This window comes from Ochlerotatus camptorhynchus, unplaced genomic scaffold (genome assembly GCF_037179485.1).
Source record: "Ochlerotatus camptorhynchus isolate MF236.1 unplaced genomic scaffold, CSIRO-AGI_Acam_v1.1 ptg000062l, whole genome shotgun sequence".
NCBI lineage: Eukaryota > Metazoa > Arthropoda > Insecta > Diptera > Culicidae > Ochlerotatus > Ochlerotatus camptorhynchus.
In genome coordinates, this window is record NW_027040552.1 from 10291572 (window position 1) to 10313498 (window position 21927).

Sequence of the window (21927 nt, forward strand, 5' to 3'; positions counted from 1 at the left end):
TTGTTAACACCTTTTGCGGTGCATTAACCTGGAACCGAATGTACCACCTCACCCAAGGTTGTAAGGTGGCCTTTATGGAGACCTCAACGAAAGTGATAATAGAGCTGCTGGCGGAACGCACCCTCAGAAAACAATAAAGCCGAAACGTTCAAATCAAGCTGACCGTGATCTTCGAATTGCTTCAGTTGCTTTTAAAGAGTAGATATCCACACATCATCACGCCACACGCCACAATACAACACGCATTGTATTGTATAGGTTTGTTTATGCAATACAATGCGTAGATTTAAAGTCAGGAAGTCGACCACTTTGAGGTTTGAGCTGCAGAAACATTGATAAATTAGACTTATCTCGCGAAGTGCGTCTCGTCTGTTTCGTTATCATTTTCCAATGGCTGCCGTAGCTTTTGGCGAAGCTTCATTGCTTTGGGGCTGCTTTCATACCTAGGGTAAGTGCACCTGTTTTAGTCATGGTTTCCTATTTTGGCCATACCTCAGAAAAACGATTAAATGACAATCATCGTGCGTTTTGTGGGCGATATGTATATTAAGGAGGGTCAAATGTGTTTCCAACTGCTCTTTAAATTCGAATTGAGGTCCTCAAAACCCGTTATAGTCTGGAATTGCGGGAAATTTTTAAATTTTGTTTGGCAAATGTATGGGAAACGGAACGATCTTATTCTTTTACTTACGAAAAATCCAAATTTTGCTTAAATTTCACGATCTCGGACTTAAGGATTGAGACTACATTACAAAACAACTTTGTTATTTTGATCTTTCATTTTAAACTAAGCATTTCAAATGTACCTACAACCTCATACACGCGCCTGTAGGTATGCGCGGAGCAATAAGTCTAAATTAATATAAAGTTTATTCCCGATTTTGTCAGCCAGTAGATTTCACTTAATTTTTCAGGTTTTTAAACACAAATTCTCAAACTTTTCGCCCTTCACTGAAATTTTAATATTAGGGGAAGTAGGGATAAAACTAGCATACGGGATGAATTGATCAATTATCGACATTAAGTGCTTATTTATTCAAATAAAGGGTGTTACTATCAAAATTTGTCAAACAAAACTGCATGTACATTGATTAAATTTTTTATTAAAATAAACAAGGGGTATTCAACTCTGCACATATTAATCTGTGCCGAGTACTTAATCTGTGCCAAGCGTTGTGCCGAACGTGCCGAAATGCCGTAGTCAAGGTGTTAGTCTTAGTATACCATGAGTTTGGCAACCCTGCAGGTATGACTTTTGAGATTGTTTGTTTACAACTTCAAGATCTCATGGATGGTTCATATTAATTATGGTATACAAGTGTCATGTTGAAAGTAAAACGAGCATAAATAACACGCGTGTGGTGAGTTCATTCATTCCGCTTGGTTCAATGATGCCAAACGAGTGTGTCATGAAGGAACTGAGAAACACGAGCACAGAATTAAATATAGTTTGATTACGAGCAAGGATTACGAGTTCAAGCACCACCACATCATCACAAACATCGATTCTTATCTTTGAGTTCATCTCGATAAAGGCAGAATGGGAGAAAATATCATTAGGCTTATATTTACCTAGATTTTTGGGCCTACGGCCTACAGAACTGATCTTAACCTGTATAGCCAAGCCGGATCCAAACCAAGACATGGAAGACAAGCGATCAAGGCAGGGAGGACACCAATTTTACTATTAACCCATCTTACTATTTACTGTTAAAAAAATGTACATGTTAGAAATATAACAAGATGTGTGGTATGCATGTGTTAAATCTATATGAATTTCTGTCTGTCTGTCTGTCTGACCCTTATAGACTCGGAAACTGCCCAACCGATCGGCGTGAAAATTAGTAAGCAAGGAATCCTGATGAATGTGGGCGTCTTAGTGGAATACCCGTATAATGAGAGAGAGAAGGATTAGTCATTTCCAATTAATGCCACTACCTTATTTGCTTATCCTTGACAGATACGCATATTTCGTCTACAATGTGCAGACTTCTTCAGTGTCTTATACTAATACACGTCTTAGACTAGTAGTCGAGTATTAGTGCAAGACACTGAAGAAGTCTGCACATTGTAGACGAAATACGCGTATCTGTCATGGATACCAAAATTAATTAAGTGGAATTAAATGGAAGATAAACCCTTTTGCTGTTTTAAGTTATTTTTCTTTTTAAGTTCAATTACTATAAAATATAGAAAAATATTCAGCTAAGCTTCCGGTTGACCGAATCCGAATTGCCGTTTAATTCATGCAATGCCATGCTGTGCCAGTTTGCCTTAAACTGATCCCGCTTCCAACAGTTTTTTGGGTCTTCTTCAGGTGCGATGACGATTGACGATGACCCATATATATTTTTCGATTGGGCGGTTGTGAGGGTTCCTGCCCTTGGGTACCACCTGCACGTTGTTGGCAGCATACCACTCCATGGCCTTTTTTCCGTAATGACAGGATGCCAAATCCAACCAAAACAACACGGAACAATCGTGTTGCTTCAGGAAAGGCAGCAGACGTTTTTGCAGACACTCGTTCACGTAACTTTCCTAGTTGACGGTTTCGGTTGCAATGAAAATGTCGCTTTTCAAGCCACCACAGGTACAGATAGCCTGCCAAACCATATATTTCTTAGAGAACTTCGACCGTTTCCTATGCTTGCCCCATCCGGTTGCCGTATGAAACTCCTACTCAGGAAGCTGTTTGAATTGTTTGAAGTGCAAGTATGTGTTGGTTAAGGAATGGCCAAAGCAGAGAAATGACTGCAGGGGACTTTCGACCGCGTTTGATTTACAAAACGTGTTTATTATTACGTAGTAGCGAATAAGGAACTAAGTATTTTCCTTGATTTGTTTTCCGTCGATCTTGTTTTTCGTGCTGAGCACCATTGCTACCGACGCCAGGGAGGCAGCTCCTACACCTGGACCCTACTTATCAACCCATCAACTCATGAACCGGGGACCAACGGCTTTACTTCCCTTCCGAAGGAAGGCGTGATCAGAGATGTTATGCCTCAAAACATCCTGGTGGCACCAACTGGGATTGAACCCAGGTCTGCTGGGGTGAGAGGCAATCACGCTTACCACTACACCACAGGCGCCGCTAAGGAACTAGGTAAACAAGAAAGCAAAGTTAATACATTTCAAGGTGTTGATAATTTCTCTCTTTGCTTATGTTCAGTGTGCTAGCGCCTCTGACGTAACAGCCACCAACACTTCTCCTCGCTGAACACTGAACTACCTGCTCTTACTGCTTTCTGATGAACCCGAGACTCTTCGTGAACTGACCAATCTTCATTGGACCCAAAGGCTTCGTGAAAATGTTGGCAACGATGTTTTCAGTGGGGCAGTGTTTCAGCTGAATAACTTATCTAGCACACAGATCCTTAGCAGGATGTAACTTAATGTCAATGTGCTTACCGCGCTTGTTCTGCCGCTCCAATGAAACAAAGTCGATGCAGTTTCGATTATCCTCATAGATAACTGTAGCTGCCTGCTGTTTCTCACCGAGTGCATCCAGCAACCTGCGTAACCAAACCGCTTCCGACGCCGCTTCGGAAAGGGCGATGTACTCAGCTTCCATCGTAGATGTCGCCACGCAATTCTGTTTGCGGCTCGCCCAACTAACCGTCGCATGACCGACTTGAAACATGAACCCGCTGGTAGACTTCCTATATCGCGAATCTCCCGCCCAATCCGCGTCGCTGAATCCGCTGAGTGTCTATTCTTTAGCTTTTCCACCATTCAGTCTCAGTTCGTAGTCCTCCGTTCCGATTAAGTACCGTACCACCCTCTTCAGTTCAACCCAATCCATCTGAGTGGGACAGCTACTCTTCCTGCTTAAAATTGACACCACCACCGAGATGTGTCAGGTGTTGTATTTGTTGACACATACAGGAGGTATTGTTCATTGTCAGGCAATGCCTCGCTGTTCTGCTTCCAGTACCCAACATCCAAAGGGTACTTCGACTGCTTCGCTTTATCTAGCCCGAAACGAACAGCAATCTCTGTTGGAATACCATCACCAGCAAGCGGCGCACGCGAATGCGGAGACTGTGGTTAATGAACTCCGTCAGCGTTTCTGGATCCCGAATCTTCGGACAGAACCTTTGAACTCTCAACGGTAATTATGAACACTAGCTCAATAGTAATCTTTTGGTACTTTTTCAGACAAAATCGAAGTCTACCATAACAGTCAAATTCAACAAGGAACCAGAAACCATCACGCTAAAGGAGCTGCAGGCATTATCAATATCAACAGAAAGAAAGTCGCTTAGTAGCAATCCAAAAGAACTATCAAAAGAAGGGGAAACGAAACTACAAGCATTTGTTGATATACCCGCGCCACTAAAAACCCTCTGTACGCACAGAGGACAAACGAAGGGAAATTAAACACTGGCGGAGACGGGAGATCGAAATCCGGACTGAAAATAATGGAATCGAATTTGTATAGCAAGCGGACTGTAATTTTATTCTTTACTGGTTGACGGTTACACGTGTACTGAATGGATTTTATGTTCTTCTTTACTCTCGATGCTCGCTCGCACAGCGGAAGTCGTGCATTTCAAAAAACTTTCTTGAAACTGGGGTTCAGCACTCTCAATCGAGGGGTAGGAATGGCTCGCGAACACCCTCCATATGTAACTTTGGGGACAAAGATGCTTAAAGGGGGAGGAGTTAGTAATAACGCGACCCGCTTCATAAATTAACAGATTCCCACCACCACACCGGATCCCAAACAATAAACACTTTCATCGATTAGCCGAGTCAGTGAATTGCTGTTTTTCGACGGAATCGCAGGGTAATCACCAGAACGCATTAGCAGAAACAATTAAACACCGGCATTGTTTCCACACTAGACACTAACAAGAACACATTTTTTTGGACTTCCTTCCAGGGAAATCCTTAACCGATGACTTTAAAGAAAGTAACAAAGAATTTTGCAGTAGATTACGAAGATACGATATGACAGAGCATACTAACTGTACAAAACACAAGTAATGTTCACACGGCTGTCAACAAAAGCAGACCACTCTCGATGTGTGCCACGCGATCGTCTGTTTTCTCGGCAGCAACCATTGTGTGATCCTCCTCATTGTTCTTCATCAACAGTTCTTTCGGTCGATGCGTCGTCGACTTTGGAAAGCAACCGTTTCGTGATGAGTGTGTGAGTGCTGACCACGTTTTGCATCCATTGCTGCAATGGAAGCGCGCTGCCCCTCGATGGCGTAACTGCCATACAATGAAACCACTGGAAGCGACTCCAGTTCTGATGGACGAGGCTTTTTGGATAGCGGAAGATAAAGTGTTTATTGTGTTGTACCTTTTGACTATATTTTTAAGATGTCTTGTATAGTGACCAAGAATCCTCGGCTCTGTAAAGTTAATTCGTTTGAGCCTTATCGAACAAATTAAATTAATTACAAGTAATGCTGCGTATAAGCGACTTTGCCTATTGATCCACCCAATCCGTTTTTGGCCCTTCATGCAGCGACATGTTGAAGACAATCAGAGGTTATTAAAAAACAATGCTATCGGGCTTAGTTTCCGTACTACAAAATGATGAGTTGACAACCTGAAAGGAGCGTGGTACCTAGCTCGGTCCTCACAAGTCCCTACCTCACGCCTCCACGAGTCATATGATTACAAACGACTGTAACATGGACACAGCTGGGTGGCGACGGTGGCGTAGCCTGGGCAATGCTATCAATGCGGCAATATCAATTGAGGAGGTGCGGCGCGAACACTGGCACGATAACCGAGGCCTACAGCGCCGGTGACGACGATCCTCTTTGATCATCGTGATACTCTATGCCATTAGAATGGTTAGCAGAATGGTGTGACGACATCAACTTCAGCGTTGAAGAACCACCGGTACGGATTGGCCAAACCCGTTGATGGTATTGGATGTTGCGCTGAGAAGGAGAGTGCCATGGATTGCTCCCTTTGTTGGATTGGTTGTACACACCGATTCTCTACTTCTACGACGACAGAATGATTTTGGACAGTAACTGGTTTTGACATACTGACAGATGCTGACACGGTTGTGCCAGGCTTTACAGGACAATACTGATATTTATTTCAGGACTGGACAGGACATCATTATGGACGTTTAACATGCTTGACTGACTGGACGACATTACTGATAACTGGACTGGTTGAACTGGTTTGTGGATCCCGAGTTGTTCGAATAGTGAACGGAAGCGCGCCGAAGCGCTGAAGCGAAGGAGTTTCAATTCTCCTCAGAAGTGGACACAGCTTGATTGTCCCGAATGGGAAGGACGCAAATCTTCGAGATAGCTCTCCGGAAAAGACCGTCCTTCGTTCTCACGGTCACTACACGGATATTCCCATCGGAACCCGCGTGAACCTCTACTACTCGTCCCAACTTCCATTTCATCGGTGGAAGATTGTCCTCTTTCACGAGAACCATTGTATCAACGGAGATGTTATTGCGTCGACGAGTCCACTTGGTTCGGTTATGGAGATCGGACAGGTATTGCGAGGACCATTTCTTCCATATCTGCTGCACGAAGTCTTGCGATTTTTGCCACAGTGAAAGACGATTCTCCGGGATATAACTGAGGTCCGGTTCTGGAACAGCTGTTAGCGGTCGCTGAACCAGAAAATGACCAGGCGTCAATGCTTCGAAATCCGTTGGGTCATTGCTGATCGGCGTCAACGGACGGGAGTTGAGGATCGCTTCCACTTGAACTATCACCGTTTGCATTTCATCGTGCAATAACGTTCTGGATCCGATGGTGCGTTTGAAGTGGCTTTTGAAGGATTTTACGGCAGCTTCCCAAAGGCCACCGAAATTGGGCGAACGTGCTGGGATGAATCGAAATTCTATCTCGTCTTCTTCAGCTTCATTTACGATCGACTGCTGGAACTGCTGGTTACGGAATAGTTCGTGTAGTTCGTCGAGTTTGCGCCTTGCTCCGACGAAGTTGAGAGCGTTGTCACACATTACCAGGGTTGGTTTGCCTCTTCGTGCGACGAAACGCTTGAATGCTGCGAGGAAGGCTTCGCTTGTTAAATCTCCCACCAGCTCCAGATGAACAGCCTTCGTGACCAAGCAGACGAAGATTGCGACGAAATATTTACGCGGAGTTGTACGACGATTGGGATAGGCAACCAGAAAAGGTCCACAGTAATCGACACCAACTTTCAGGAACGGTGGCGCGGGTGTAACTCGTTCCGACGGCAAATCTGCCATCAGCTGATCCAACACTTTCGGTCTGCATCGGAAGCACGGCACGCATTCGTTGATTACGGTGTTGGCTAATCTTCTGATCTGCGTGGGCCAGTACTTCTTCCGTACTCTACTTATGAGAAGCTGTTGCCCAGCGTGGAACAATTTCTGGTGGTAGTGTATGACTACTAGTTTGCTCAGGGGATGATGATAGCTGAGAATCGCTGGATGCTTGCGACTCGCTGGAATAGGTGCCTTAGATAGTCGACCACCTACGTACAGTACCCCATCAACGAGAATTGGTGTGAGTCTGTTGATCGATGGCGACGGCTTGACTTGATTTCCGCTCTGGAGTGCAGAAATCTCCTCCGGAAACGATTCCCTCTGAGACAAACGGATTAGTGATAGCATAGCTTCTTGGAATTCAGCGTGACTGAGATACCCATTGCGTCTTTCTTCGCGATGGTGACAGTTGTGGATGAAGCGACGAATCCATGCAACTTTACGGATCAGCGTAGATAGAGAGGAATGAAGTGAAAAGATGTCGCTGTGTGGCTTGGACTGTGCTGGAATTGCGACTGCACTTCGTTCTTCTAGCAGTGATTGCTCGAAATCTTCCTCAGGACTTCCCACCGGCCAGGTGCTGCGGTCTCGACGCAGCCATGGTGGACCTTCAAACCAAATCGTGCTGTACTGAAGCTGAGCCGGTATCATCCCTCGTGACACGATGTCAGCTGGGTTCTCCAAGCCAGCGACATGATTCCAATCGAAACCCTTCGTAATGTGCTGAATCTCGGACACGCGATTCGCTACGAACATCTGCCACCTCGATAGCAGCGAAGATAACCAATGCATTACGATTGTCGAGTCTGTCCAGAAGCTTGCGGTGTGCGGAATACGAATACTGTGCTTGACCTTCTCGTACAGATGACTGAAGAGCAGTGCGGATGACAACTCGAGGCGAGGGGTGGTTAACTTCTTCTTGTTGCGCTTGAGATCCTCCAGTGGTGCTACTCTCGATTTGGAAATCAGCAGGCGAACTTCTACTGAGCCAACCGACAGCGTACAACGCATGTAGAGGCATGCACCGTATGCCTTGTCTGATGCGTCACAGAAACCGTGCAACTCGACCGAAATTGCATCAGATGTGTATCCTATCCACCGAGGAATTGAAAACGACGAGAGGGCTGTCAAATTCATCCTATACTCCTGCCAAAAGTTCTGCATCGCTTCGGGTAGTGGATCATCCCAACCGCACTGCTGCTTCCACAATTCTTGGAGAAATATCTTGGCAATGACGACAACTGGACCCATCCCAACTAACAATTTTAACTGCAACTCAGCTTATACAGGCAAAAATTAGCTGCATAAGGCAAATTTTGGCAGTATAAGCTAATCTGCAGCTAAAATTGTTTGTTGGGATCAAGCCTAACGGGTCAAACAGGCGAGCTGCTTCTGCGAGAACGACGCGTTTTGTGAGCACTGCTTCGTTTTCCCACTTAGGAGAATGGTATCGGAAATTGTCTGAATGCGGCTCCCACAGTAACCCCAAAGTTTTCACTGGTGAAGTTGAGGAATCAAGCTCTAAAGTGGCACGATTATCGAGGAGATCGGATGGCAATTCGGCTAACAATTCCTTGCAGTTGGAGTTCCACTTTCGCAGGTTGAATCCACCTGATGAAGTTAGCGTGATCATTTCCTTTGCCAGCTGCTTCGCTTCGTCGACGTTGTCCGCTCCAGTCAGCATGTCATCGACGTAAAAATCTTCCTTCAACACCTTAGCTGCGCGAGGATAAGCGAGAGCTCCTTCTTCTGCCAGTCGCTGTAAGCACTTTGTCGCCAAGTATGGTGCAGATGCAGTCCCGTAAGTGACAGTTGCTAACTCGTACGTTCGGATCGGTTCGTCAGGGGAATCTCGGTAGACGATCCGCTGTAGGCATCGGTCGAGTAGATAGATGTGTATCATCCGATACATTTTTTCCACATCCGCTACAATGGCAATGCGGAACAAACGGAATCGGAGTGTGATGGCGATCAAATCCTCCTGAACTACAGGTCCAACCATTAGCGCATCGTTGAGCGATACACCGCTGCTGGACTTACAGGACGCGTCGAAAACGACACGTAGCTTCGTTGTTGTACTATCCAGTTTGAAAACTGCATGGTGGGGAAGATAGTACACGGGAAACTGATCTTCGACGTCCGGAACTTGCACCATGTGACCAAGTCGCTCGTACTCGTGGATGAAATCTGCGTACGCTGCCTTCAACTGGAACCGCCTCTCCAAGCCCAAAAATCTCCTTGTCGCTATGTTTCTGGACTCGCCGAGCTGATTGATGATGAATTCACGCTTAGGAAGTGCGACGATAAATCTGCCTGCATCATCACGAGTGGTTGTTTGATCGAAGAATACTTCACACGCCGTCTCCTCTACCGATTGACTACTACTGGAACGACAGGTTTCTATCTCCCAGAACTTCGTCAACTGTTCTTGCAGGTTTGCAAGTGTGCACGAATACGACAATGTGCGATGCATCGTGCCTGGTTGATCGGCTGCTCGACCGGAAACCACCCATCCAAAGACTGTATTTTGCAGTGTAGGGCCTTCATCTCCAACCTTCTCACGACCGTCAGAGAGCAGATTGAAGTAGTGTTCTGCTCCGATTATCAGATCGATGCAACCAGGTTCGTGGAACTGGGGATCCGCGAAGCTGATGTTAGTCGGGAGCGTCCAGTGGTTCACGTTGATTCTTCGTGCAGGCAAGGTTGCCGTTAACTCCGGCAAAACGTAGAAATTCATCTCCTCACGGTACGATGATATTTCCTGAGAGCGAGGTAGAACAGCTGCCTTAACTACCTTCCGCGCTACGACGACTGAACCACCGATTCCTTGGACTGATAGGTGTTCAGGTGAAGCTCGAAGCTTCAGTTTACTGGAGAAGTTTGTCGTCATGAAGCAGAATTGGGAGCACGAATCTAGTAACGCTCGAGCTAGTCGTGAGTTACCGTAACTATCCTTAACACACACAATGGCGGTGGACAGTAGAATATCTTGTGTGGATAGTGTATTGGTTGGAAGCGCGATAGTGTTCTGGGTTGTGCATGGTTGGTTTGTGGTGGACAGTGGTACAGTGTTATGCGAGTGTAATACGGGAAGAGAACTTGTAGACTGGTGAGCGCTGTGAGCGTGTGTTTGTTGGTTCTGGTTTGGTATTTGTGTCTGTGGTTGTTGCTGATTACCAGCTGGAGGTCTACTTTGCTCTTGTGGGACGGAGGATGTATTTCTAATAGCGCTTGACTGCTGTGATTCTGGGTGCAACAGGGAGTGATGCTTCTGATTACAGTGGTGGCACACGCCCTTGCTGCAAAATCGTGCCTGATGTCCTGGCGATAGACAGTTCAAGCAGAGTCTGCCTCTTTTCACAGCATCACTGCGTTCATGTACCTTCAGCTTCAAAAATTTCACGCAGCGAAAAGCGGAATGAAATCCGTCCCCACAAAACGGACACTTGTTCGATGACTTGACTGCTGAGTTGCTGACGGACGGCTTCGATCGTTTCTCTGGTATCGGCGTAGATTTGGCAGGAGCGACTGACTGCAACATGGAGCAATGATCTCGTAGGAAGTGGATGAGGTTTTCATACTTCGGCACCTCCTTCGAATTATGATGTGCTTCCCAGTTCCGAAGCGTTGCTGAGTCCAAACGAGAACACACCATGTGAACCAGAATGGTGCTCCAGTCATTGGTCTTTTCTCCTACCTTCTCCAACATCAGCAGGTTTTTGTCGAATTCGCTGATAAGACGATTAAGCGACTCGTAACTCTCCCTCCTGGTTGGCTCCACAGCAAAAAGTGCATCGAGATGGGCCTTGACGATCAGCTTTTTGTTTTCGTACCGTTTCTCCAGCGTTTCCCAGGCAATTGCGTAATTTACGTCAGACATTTCCACCGAGTTGATTTCCTGTAACGCTTCTCCATTCAACGACGATCGAAGGTACGTAAACTTGTCCATATCCGTTAGCTGTGGATTATTATGGATCAAGCTACGGAATGTATCTCGGAACGTTACCCATTCCTTGAGCGGTCCACTAAAGGTTGGCAAGCGAATCTCGGGAAGCTTAACACGTGATAATCCTGCACCGGCACCGTGCGCGACTGGTTGAGTGTTAGCCGTAGGATCTACCAGCTTCGGTCGAAGACTCATCAGAATGGCCTTGAGGGTACAGTACTTGTCTTCAGCATCCATGATAATCCTCGCATTTTCTGCATCTTTCTTGGGATCCATTGCAACATCTTCTTCATCGTCGTCAACATCATCCGTCAGTAGTTCGATCTTCCTACGGACGTTGTGGAATTCCTTGAAGGCAATTTCCAGTCGCTCCAACCGAATATCCACTTGCACACTATGCACTTCAACATCGAATCCTTCAACAAACAATTTCACTGAATCAAACGTCTTCAAGATGTTTCGTTCTTGTTTCACCAAGTCACGCAATTCATTAGCCATTTCCACTGATAGTTAATGTTCACTTACAATGTCACAAAAAGTTCAAACTGTTCACACACAGAAATATTTAACACTGCACTGTAATTCACTCCACTGCGCACCCGTACCCGTAATCGAATTATCGACTCGACGTCCCACGCGACCCCGCGGTTGACAGAGACAGGGGGAGCAAAGCAAAACCATCAACAGCAAAGATCCAACCAAACAGACCAGAGAAAAGAAACCAGCAGAATTTTATGACCAACCGTAATAGAAAACACAGAGGCTAAATGGATATCTACAATTCCCGTATGGGATGAAAAATACTCGCATGCATTTAGAAATTCAATTTATTCAGTTTGCACCATCAAATTTTTACTGCACTGATTCACCAATTCCATTTGACTCACATGCAAAGAGTTCACCAACAAACCTTTCACACATGCAATTACTTCCCCGGTCCTTTCCGCTGTTCCTTTGCTGCTGCTACGATCAGCTGATTTAGAGATGGCTGGACTGGAACAAATCAGCTGTCTGCCTCCAGCGATGGTGGTGATCGAGGTCGGCGAACGATGGCTACAGGTCACTGCACTAAGCCGCTTCGATGGCTACTTTTCACTGAGTCTTTTCACAGGGAGTCTTATTGTCCATATCACTGGTCACTTTTTCAGTCCAAAAGTCCCCGAAATCCGGTTCGAAGGACCAAAAATGTTCGACACTGGGGTGGACTGTATCACCGGACGGATTTCGGTACTTTTATGGAATGCACACGAGACGATTATAAATATAAAAACACCTTTATTGTGGTCAAATAAATACCCAACTGTTCGGACACTGTTTATTTGTTTGCCTTTCGATCGATTGACGGACAGAGTGTTCCTGCGCGCGTGGATGATTATAACTACTGAATACTGATCGGTAATCTTCTCCTATATGTTGCTTGCGATCGTGTACATGGGATGTGCGAAATAGAGAGTGAGTGCCTATTGCTGTGTGAAGTGTGTGATAAGAGTGGTGATAACAGAGATAGTGTGTAGCTGTATAACAATTTAGTGTAGGGTGACCAACATCTTATTTTGTGCCAACAAGAACTTAATCGTACTTTGACGCGAAGCGCTGTGGATTGTGAGATGCCCGATGACCCCAGAGGGATTGTTTTTGCTTACTGAGCAGAAAATCATGGATTTAACCCCAAGCTCTTCCACAGCACAGTAAATCGCCATCGTAATTTGTATATTTAAGATTAACCAAGCTCTCCATCATGACTCTTAAAATGCATGATCACTAAACAAAATGAATATTTTATTTCGATAGTCGCCTATCGAGAGATTAAATGAGCAACACATAAGCAATATATGCTTTTGGTTGAATCGCCAACTTGCGGCGAATTCTAACCGAATACCCTACCCAACCCTCTAAATCCGTAGCACTTATGAGCGTGTCGCTAAGTCGGTGGCCTCTCGTTAAGTAAGTACTACATCAACATCTCCTTCCCTATCCCTAGTTATGGTAAAGATGGACGTAGCCGGGAATAGTGACAGACATGCTTCTGATATCCAAATTTAGATTAGAATCAAAGTAGTCGGACTGAGAATTCCAAAAGAGTTGTGAATGTCGCTAGTATCCAATCATAACAACGCTAACGCTAACCTACAACGGTTGGTGGACTTCAAATTATGACTGCTTAAGAAAGCAAACGAATTGAGTTTTTAAAAAATATAATAATATTGCCTTGTCATCGTGACATAAGCATGATTAATGCTCTTCATCAGTTTTTTGTTTTTTTGCGAATATTTATCATTGCGAGCGGATAAACCGCCGTCAGATGCATACAGACAAGCATTGACGTCGATTGTTAAGTGCATCCCACACGACAATATTTATTGACAATAATCGTATTGTCAATTCATTCTATATTGACGTGAATACATCGATATTGGTAATTTTTATGTATTCACATCATCAATATTATTGTCAATACTTGTAAGTTTTACTGTGTGACCTTGATCTTAGCCATTATGTCCGGTGAATGCAGTTGCGTTGATGATGATCAAGGTTTTCCCTCTCTTGTGACTTCACATCCACATCCGACACTAGTTTTTCCCCTTTTTTTGTTCGAAATCAACAATGAGTAACAAGTGGGAGAGCATGCCTCTTGAAGCATGTGATCGTGTGTGATAAGCTGTAGCGTGCGCCCAGAGTGGACACAAGTGACGTGATGCTACCAATTTGGTGCTTTGAGATTGAAAACAAAAAAAATCGGTGTACATCATCTGCGTGATTACCTCTCACCCCAGCAGGCCTGGGTTCAATCCCAGTCGGCGCCGCCGGGATGTTCTGAGGCATAACATCTCTGATCACGCCTTCCTTCGGAAGGGAAGTAAAGCCGTTGGTCCCCGGTTCATGAGTTGATGGGTCGATAGGTAGGGTCCAGGTGTGGGAGCTGCCTTCCTGGCGTCGGTAGCATTGGTGCGCAGCACGGAAAACAAGATCGACGGAAAACAAATCCAAGAAAAAAAAAAAAAAAATCATCTGAAATAGCTTCATTTTATGAGCACAGCGATATTTTTTTCGAACCTTTGATTTCGATTTTTATATTAGGATTTCAAGAAAAATATTAACTTTACTGTGTGACACTAAACTAACGAATTGACTGCTCGCTCCCATACAAAGTCCCACCGAGGGGCGCTAAGATGGGGATTTTTGCCAATGTATTAATTTTTATGCTCATAAAAAGAGCATGCGAGTTACTTTAAAATTACTTCAGTTTTTAAATTAATATGACTTGAAAATTTAAGCATGTACAATTATAGCTCAATTTAATTTTGCGTGAGCTATAGTACTTCAGGCGACCTCCATTATTTTTACATCCAAATTTAATTTTACACGTTACTGCGTTAATTTAAATGAATTAGAGGAAGCGCATTTAACTAATAAAAGGCATGCAATTTTTACAGCTTTAACCGCACCGTCCTAGTGCCAGCGTGGGACTCTAAACAGAGCTGTGCACGATGGTCCCCCGGCGAGACAGGGGGTTGGGGTAGGCCCAATAAGCCGCCCTGAAAAAAAAACAAAGTTACAATTACTGAAGAAAGAAATACGGATCGGAACAATCGGTACAGACCTACGCGACGAAATAAGGACTACGCTTGGAAACTCGGAACATGGAACTGCAAATCGCTCGGCTTCCCGGGCTGCGATAGGTTAATCTATGACGAACTACAACCACGCAACTTCGAAGTCGTAGCACTGCAGGAACTCTGATGGCGGGACAAAAGGTATGGAAAAGCGGGCATCGAGTGGCTACTTTCTACCAGAGCTGTGGCACCACCAACGAGCTGGGAACCGGCTTTGTAGTGCTGGGTAAGATGCACCAACGCGTGACTGGTTGGCAGCCGATCAACGCGAGTTTCTTCAACTACCGCATCATCAACGTGCACTGCCCACACGAAGGAAGACTCGACGACGATAAAGAAGCGTTCTATGCGCAGATGGAGCAGGTGTACGACGGCTGTTCGCAACGGTTTAAATGAATGCACAGGTAGGACGGGAGGCAATGCATAGGTAGGCAATTGGGCCAAACAGCCTGCATGCCGCATCGAACGACAACGGCCAACGATGCGTGAACTTTACAGCCTCTCAGGGTATGGTAGTTCGAAGTACCTTTTTCCCTCGCAAGGATATCTACAAATCCACCTGGAGATCACCTGACCAACACACAGAAAACCAAATCGATCACGTTCTAATCGACGGGAAATTCTTCTCCGACATTATCAACGTCCGCACGTACCGCAGTGCGAACATAGATTCGGACCACTACCTAGTTGCAGTATGCATGCGCTCAAAACTCTCGACGGTGCATAACACCCGTCGAAGTCGAACGCCGCGACCCAACATTTAGTAATTACGGGACGCCGGAGTTGCTCAGGACTACGCGCAGCAGCTGGAAGTTGCACTACCTACGGAAGAGCAGCTTGGCACAGCTTCTCTTGAAGGTGGCTGGAGGGACATCCGTTCCGCCATAGGTAGTACTGCTGGGGTGTGAAGTTGTTCGCCTCCCCGTGGTGCACCCTGGAAACGATGGACCACCAGTGCTGCGGTACTGATCCAGTCGGCTAATCGAACAACAAACGAGGGGAAGCGCCGGAAGGTGCCTTGCGATCGATGTCAGTAAGATCGCAAGTATGTATACTGACACACTGGCATTATGTAGGACACTGAGTGGAAACTTACCATAAACCACGCTACGGGCTGGCACTCAAGGTATTTCATTCTCTTAGTAGAGTCGGGTGGAACCGGCCGAAACGACGTTTGAGCTAATGCCTTGTTTGTCTCCGTCCCATAAAACCCTGGCAGGCCTTAGAATACGTTCCTCCCGTGCCACCCAGTTGGGGCTGCGGTGGGAATAGGTTCGGTTGAGTTATTCCCGCATGAAGGCCTATGTCAACCCTCGCCATGGACCTCACTGCTCGCATAGGCACCCATGGGGATCAATCAGCGACTATTCCATTTGCACGGTAGGATAGCGGTCTAAGGGGGACCCAACAGTCGGGATGATTTCAAACAATCATCAACAAAACCAAAAACCCCAAACCCCAGTTGAACAAGTCGCCGAGGAGGCGACCGCGAACCCGTTCGCGAAGGGAGGTCTACCCAGATCTCCTGAACACAGAGAGCCGAACAAACGGTCGAAATCTCCGCGCGATGCAGAGACAACGGCCGGGATCGGTGGACAGCCGGAAGAGCAGCCGAAGGACTGGCCCGGGCTAATCAGAACTATGAATAGCTTTGGGTCCCTAGGCTGCTGGCAATCGCGGGTCAACTCGACGCCATAATAGAGTTCACGAGTACGAAGAGCAACATCGCGAAGGACCTAAAGCAGGCCTTGCGACAGCTCCGTGCAACCGTGAACGAGGCCCAGGACGACCACGAGCGGCTCAGGAAGCGACTAGAGGTCGCAGAGAGGGCGGAACAGAAGGAACCGAAGTCTACCCAGACGGACGCCTTCAACTTCGCGGGCAACAATACGATGTCCAGCGAGGCCCTCCACTTTGCCGTTACGCAGGGACAGAAGCGAAATCGGCCCTCACCTTCGCCAGTAAAGGGCGCAGCACGCCCTAAGAGACGGAAAGTCTCTGTGCAGGTGGAGAGTGCGGCGGTTGCCCATCAGTCCAATGCTTCAGTGGACGTACCGAAGAAGAGGGCTGGAATAGCCAATAGAAATACTGAGAAACCTAGCGGCTCCAAGGGCGGGAAGCAGGGCGGTAAGAAGGGTACCCCCCCGAAACCCCCGGACAAAACTGCCCCCAAGAGCAGTGCTGCCCGGACCAGGAACAAGGGCAAAGCTCTCATCTTCAAGACGGACGCGTCGAAATACGCGGAAGTCTTGAAGAAAATGAGAACGGACGAGCGCCTTGTGGAGATGGGCAGTAACGTGAGGAGCATCAGGCGCACTCGTACAGGCGAGATGCTCCTGGTGCTCAAACGTGGTGCTAAGGACCAGGGACCAACCTACCAGAAACTGGCAAAGGAGGTTGTTGGTTCTGGGGTGCAGGTGAAGTCGCTAGGCTCGACTATCACCATCCAGGTCAAGGACCTGGACGAAGTGACGGAGGCGACAGAGATAGTCACGGCGCTCCGGGAACAGTGCCAAGTCGAGGTACCGCAATCAGCGATTACCTTGAGGAAGGGACTGTTCTTCACCCAAGTGGCTACCATCAGGCTCTCTGCAGCTGAGGCCAGAAAGGCGGTAGCCGCAGGGAGGGTGCGAGTGGGCTGGTCGGTCTGCCCCGTCAGTATTCCCCGACCGGTGACGGCTTGCTTTAGGTGCTTCGGTCAGGGCCATGTGGCCCGTGACTGTAAGAACACCGACAGGAGCAAGCTTTGCAGGTGGTGCGGCTTGGAGGGCCATAAGGCGCGAGGTTGCCAAAAGCCGCTGAGGTGCACTATATGCGCGGAGAAGGGGAATACCCCTACCAACCACATGGCAGGTGGCCCCCGCTGCCCGGGGTCCAAGAGCAATGCTGCTAAGGCAAAGAGCAATGCTCAGCCATGTTCGAGGTAGCGCAGTTGAACCTGAACCACTGTTCGGCTGCCCAGCAACTGCTGTGGCAATCGGCAGTGGAATGGGGAGCGGATGTCGCAATCATCTCTGACCCGTACCGCGTCCCAACCGGCAACGGGAATTGGGTCACGGACGCGTCGGGGATGGCGGCGATATGCACGATGGGGAGCTTCCCCATTCAGGAGGTAGTCGTGTCCAACTCGAGCGAGGGATTCGTGATCGCCAGGGTTAACGGAGTATACTTAAGTAGCTGCTATGCTCCGCCCAGGTGGTCTATCGAGCAATTCTCGCAGATGGTGGACAGACTGACTGCGGTACTTGTCGGCCTAAGACCGGTGGTCATTGCGGGCGACTTTAACGCATGGGCGGTAGAGTGGGGTAGCCACCACACCAACCAGAGAGGATGCATTCTACTGGAGGCAATGGCCAAGCTGGACGTTGTACTATCCAACACCGGCTCGGTCAGTACCTACAGAAGGAATGGTGCAGAATCCGTCATCGACGTGACATACTGCAGCCCGAGTTTGGAGGGCAACCTACACTGGAGGGTCGATGAGGGTTACACCCATAGTGACCATCAGGCGATTCGGTACAGTGTGGGGCCAGGTGAGAGGCGAGTGGCAGGAGGAAATTCTTCCTGCGCTCGAGGCTGGCGGACGTCGTTCTTCGAGGAGGAGGTCTTCGGCGAAGCACTGAGGCGGGAGCGAATAACCCCGGATCTGACGGGGGAAGAACTGGTAGCAGCACTGACAAGGGCGTGCGATACAACCATGCCTAGGAGAGCCTATCCCAGGCATGGCCACAGACCGGTGTACTGGTGGAGCGAGTCGATTGCTATCCTCAGGGCGTCTTGCCTCCAGGCGAGAAGGAGGATGCAACGAGCTCGTACGACTGAATCTCGCGAGGAACGCCGCGTCGCTCTCCGAGCGGCTAAGGCAGCCCTCAATAAAGAGATCGCCAGACGCAAGCGCGTGTGCTTTGACAGCCTATGCCAAAGCGCCAACACGAACCCATGGGGGGATGCTTACAAAGTGGTCATGGCAAAGACCCGCGGCGTGACGGCACCCCCGGAGAGATCACCAGCGGTACTGGCTCCGATCGTTGGGTTCCTGTTCCCGCGTAGGGACGTAGACTCCTGGCCGCGGATCCCAGGCGCGGATCAGGGAGAAGTGTCTAGAGTGACGAACAGTGAACTTGGCGGTATTGCCAGGTCGCTGGTGGTGGGCAAGGCCCCGGGCCCAGATGGGATCCCGGTTGTGGCTCTGAGGGCGGCCGTTGCGGAAAATCCAGACATGTTCCGTTCTGTTTTTCAGACTTGTCTGGACGTAGGCGTCTTCCCAGACGCGTGGAAGCGGCAGAAGCTGGTGCTGCTTCCGAAGCCAGGAAAACCCCCTGGGGACCCGTCAGCATACAGACCCATCTGTTTGCTGGACACCACTGGGAAACTGCTTGAGAGGGTCATCCTCAACAGGCTGTCGGCCTACACCGAAGGTGTAGACGGCCTGTCAAGCAGCCAGTACGGGTTCCGAAAGGGCAGATCCACGGTGGACGCCATCCGCGACGTCATCCAGACGGCAGAGGTGGTCCATCGGAAACGAAGGGGCATTCGCTACTGCGCGGTGCTAACCTTAGACGTGAAGAACGCGTTCAACAGCGTGTGCTGGGGGGCGATAGCCCGCTCGCTACACCAGCTCCAAATTCCCGGAGGGCTGTATAAGATTCTGGAAAGCTACTTCCAGAATCGTGTGTTGACGTACGACACAGAAGATGGCGAAAAATGCGTTAGAGTCACCGCAGGTGTGCCACAAGGCTCCATCCTGGGCCCGGTGTTATGGAACGTCATGTACGATGGACTGTTGAGGATAAAATTCCCGGTAGGCGTGAAAATTGTAGGTTTTGCCGACGATGTCACGCTGGTAGTCTGCGGGGAATCCCTCGAGGAGGTAGAGCTGACAGCGGCCCACTGCGTCAGGCTTGTGGAGGAATGGATGAGAACCAGGAAACTGGAGCTCGCCCATCACAAGACGGAAGTGGTCGTAGTCAACAATCGCATGTCAGTACAGCATGCAACGTTGACAGTCGGCGGAAGCACAATTAGGTCTGTGCGCTCTCTAAAACTCTTGGGGGTCATGCTCGACGATAAGCTCAGCTTCGGCTGCCACGTCGAGTACGCCTGCAAGAGAGCGTCTATGGCTGTGGGGGCATTATCCCGTATGATGTCAAACAGCTCGGTAGTGAATGCCAGTAAGCGCAGGCTCCTCGCTGGGGTCGTAGTATCTATCCTCAGATACGGCGGCCCCGCGTGGGCTGCGGTACTGCATATTGACTGCCACAGGCAGAAATTAGAGAGTACACACAGGCTAATGTGCTTAAGGGTGGCCAGTGTATACCGCACTATCTCGAGAGAGGCCGTCTGTGTCATAGCAGGGATGATGCCAATCAGCCTTATCATTAAGGAGGATGTGGCGTGTTATGACGCGAGGACCGTTCGAGGGGTGCGCAACAACGCGCGAGTTGTGTCGACCGCGAGATGGCAATTGGAGTGGGAAAACTCCACAAAGGGGAGGTGGACTTACCGCTTGATACCTTCCGTATCAAGCTGGGTCAACAGGCGCCATGGGGAAGTAAACTTCCACCTGACACAGTTCCTGTCAGGCCATGGCTGCTTTAGGAGCTACCTGCATAGGTTCGGACATGCAAGTACTCCCACCTGCCCCACATGTGCTGGTGTCGAGGAGACCGCCGAACACGTCGTGTTTGCCTGTCCACGTTTCGAGCCAGTATCGAGCGCTATGCTAGCGATATGCGGAGCGGATACCAGTCCGGACAACATCGTTCATAGGATGTGTGGTACCACCGAGAACTGGAGCGCGGTGGTGACTGCGGTCACCCACATAGTTTCGGTATTACAACGACAGTGGCGAGCCGAGCAGCAGTTACCTACTGCCCGACCAGATCGTTAGAGTATTGCTAGAGAGGCGCCATAGCGCTACAGCGGCCCCTCCCACGAAGTAATGCCTTCGGGCGGTTCCGGGGAGGCCAAGGGCCAAGCGCACAGGGTAAGGTTTAGTGGGTCGGGAGTGAAATTCTCCCATCCCCACACCCTGAGTTCCTTCTCAGGTGTCTGTGAGTACATTCCCCCCTGTATAAAAAAAAAAAAAAAAAGGTAGTACTGCTGCAGCGGCACTAGATGCTGCGATCCCGAACTGAAGAAATGACTGATTTGACGGCGAATGCAAACTGTTAGTAGAGGAGAAGAATGCAGCACGGGCGAGAATTCTGCAACACCGCACGAGGCTGAATGTGGAGCGATACAGAAAAGCGCGGAACAGACAAAGCTCAGTTTTCCAAAGGAAGAAGTGTCAGCAGGAAGACCGAGATCGCGAGGCGATGGAAAATCTGTACCGCGTAAACGACACACGGAAGTTCTACGAGAAGCTAAATAGTTCGCGCAAAGGCTACGTGCCTACGTGGTAACCTTCTCACAAACGAGTGTGAGGTGATTGAGAGGTGGAAGCAGTACTATCAACAATCAATACGAAACTATCGATTTTAAATTAGCTCACTACTTGACTAGCCTATTGGTCCCAAGCAAACGATTAATGTACCCCATTCTAGTCGAAATTCTAGTGCTATACAATGTTGGTTTTGATTCGCTATGAAAGTTTGACAGATAAAATGAGGGGTTAGTGAATTTTCCTATGTTTTGAGGGGTGCATCGATTAGCTTGGGACCGAAGATAGTACCAGAGCTGAGCCAAAAAGTTGAGCACGTTTCTTCGGGACCTACTAGTCTTAGAGTTACCTCTATGGTACTATCATAGAGGTAACTCTAAGACTAGTAGGTCCCGAAGAAACGTGCTCAACTTTTTGGCTCAGCTCTGGTACTGTCTTCGGTCCCAAGCTAATCGATGCACCCCTCGAAACATAGGAAAATCCACGAACCCCTCATTTTATCTGTCAAACTTTCATAGCAAATCAAAACAAACATTGTGTAGTACTAGAATTTTGACTAGAATGTGGTACATTAATCGTTTGCTTGGGACCAATAGGCTAGTCAAGTAGTGAGCCAATTTAAAATCGATCTCTAATCCGAGGTAGCACAGTTATCCAAAATCTCGTACTTCTCTGATGGTGCGGTATCACAATATAAAACCGATTTATTATTATAAACCTGGTTTTCCACGAAAGCGAT

General features: G+C 48.0%; 2 protein-coding genes across 2 annotated transcripts; both read right to left on the minus strand.

Moving 5' to 3' along the window:
- Positions 1-6220: 6220 nt before the first annotated feature.
- Positions 6221-8497, minus strand: LOC135717615 (uncharacterized). Its single transcript, XM_065239741.1, has one exon. The coding sequence runs from the start codon at positions 8495-8497 to the stop codon at positions 6221-6223; it is 2277 nt and encodes a 758-aa protein (XP_065095813.1).
- A 114-nt stretch (positions 8498-8611) lies between these two features.
- On the minus strand, positions 8612-11690 carry LOC135717616 (uncharacterized). The gene is made up of 2 exons (XM_065239742.1): positions 8815-11690; positions 8612-8681 (listed from the first exon to the last, which is right to left on the minus strand). Exons 1-2 carry the CDS (start codon positions 11688-11690, stop codon positions 8612-8614), a joined length of 2946 nt encoding a protein of 981 aa, XP_065095814.1.
- Between the last annotated feature and the right edge of the window lie 10237 nt (positions 11691-21927).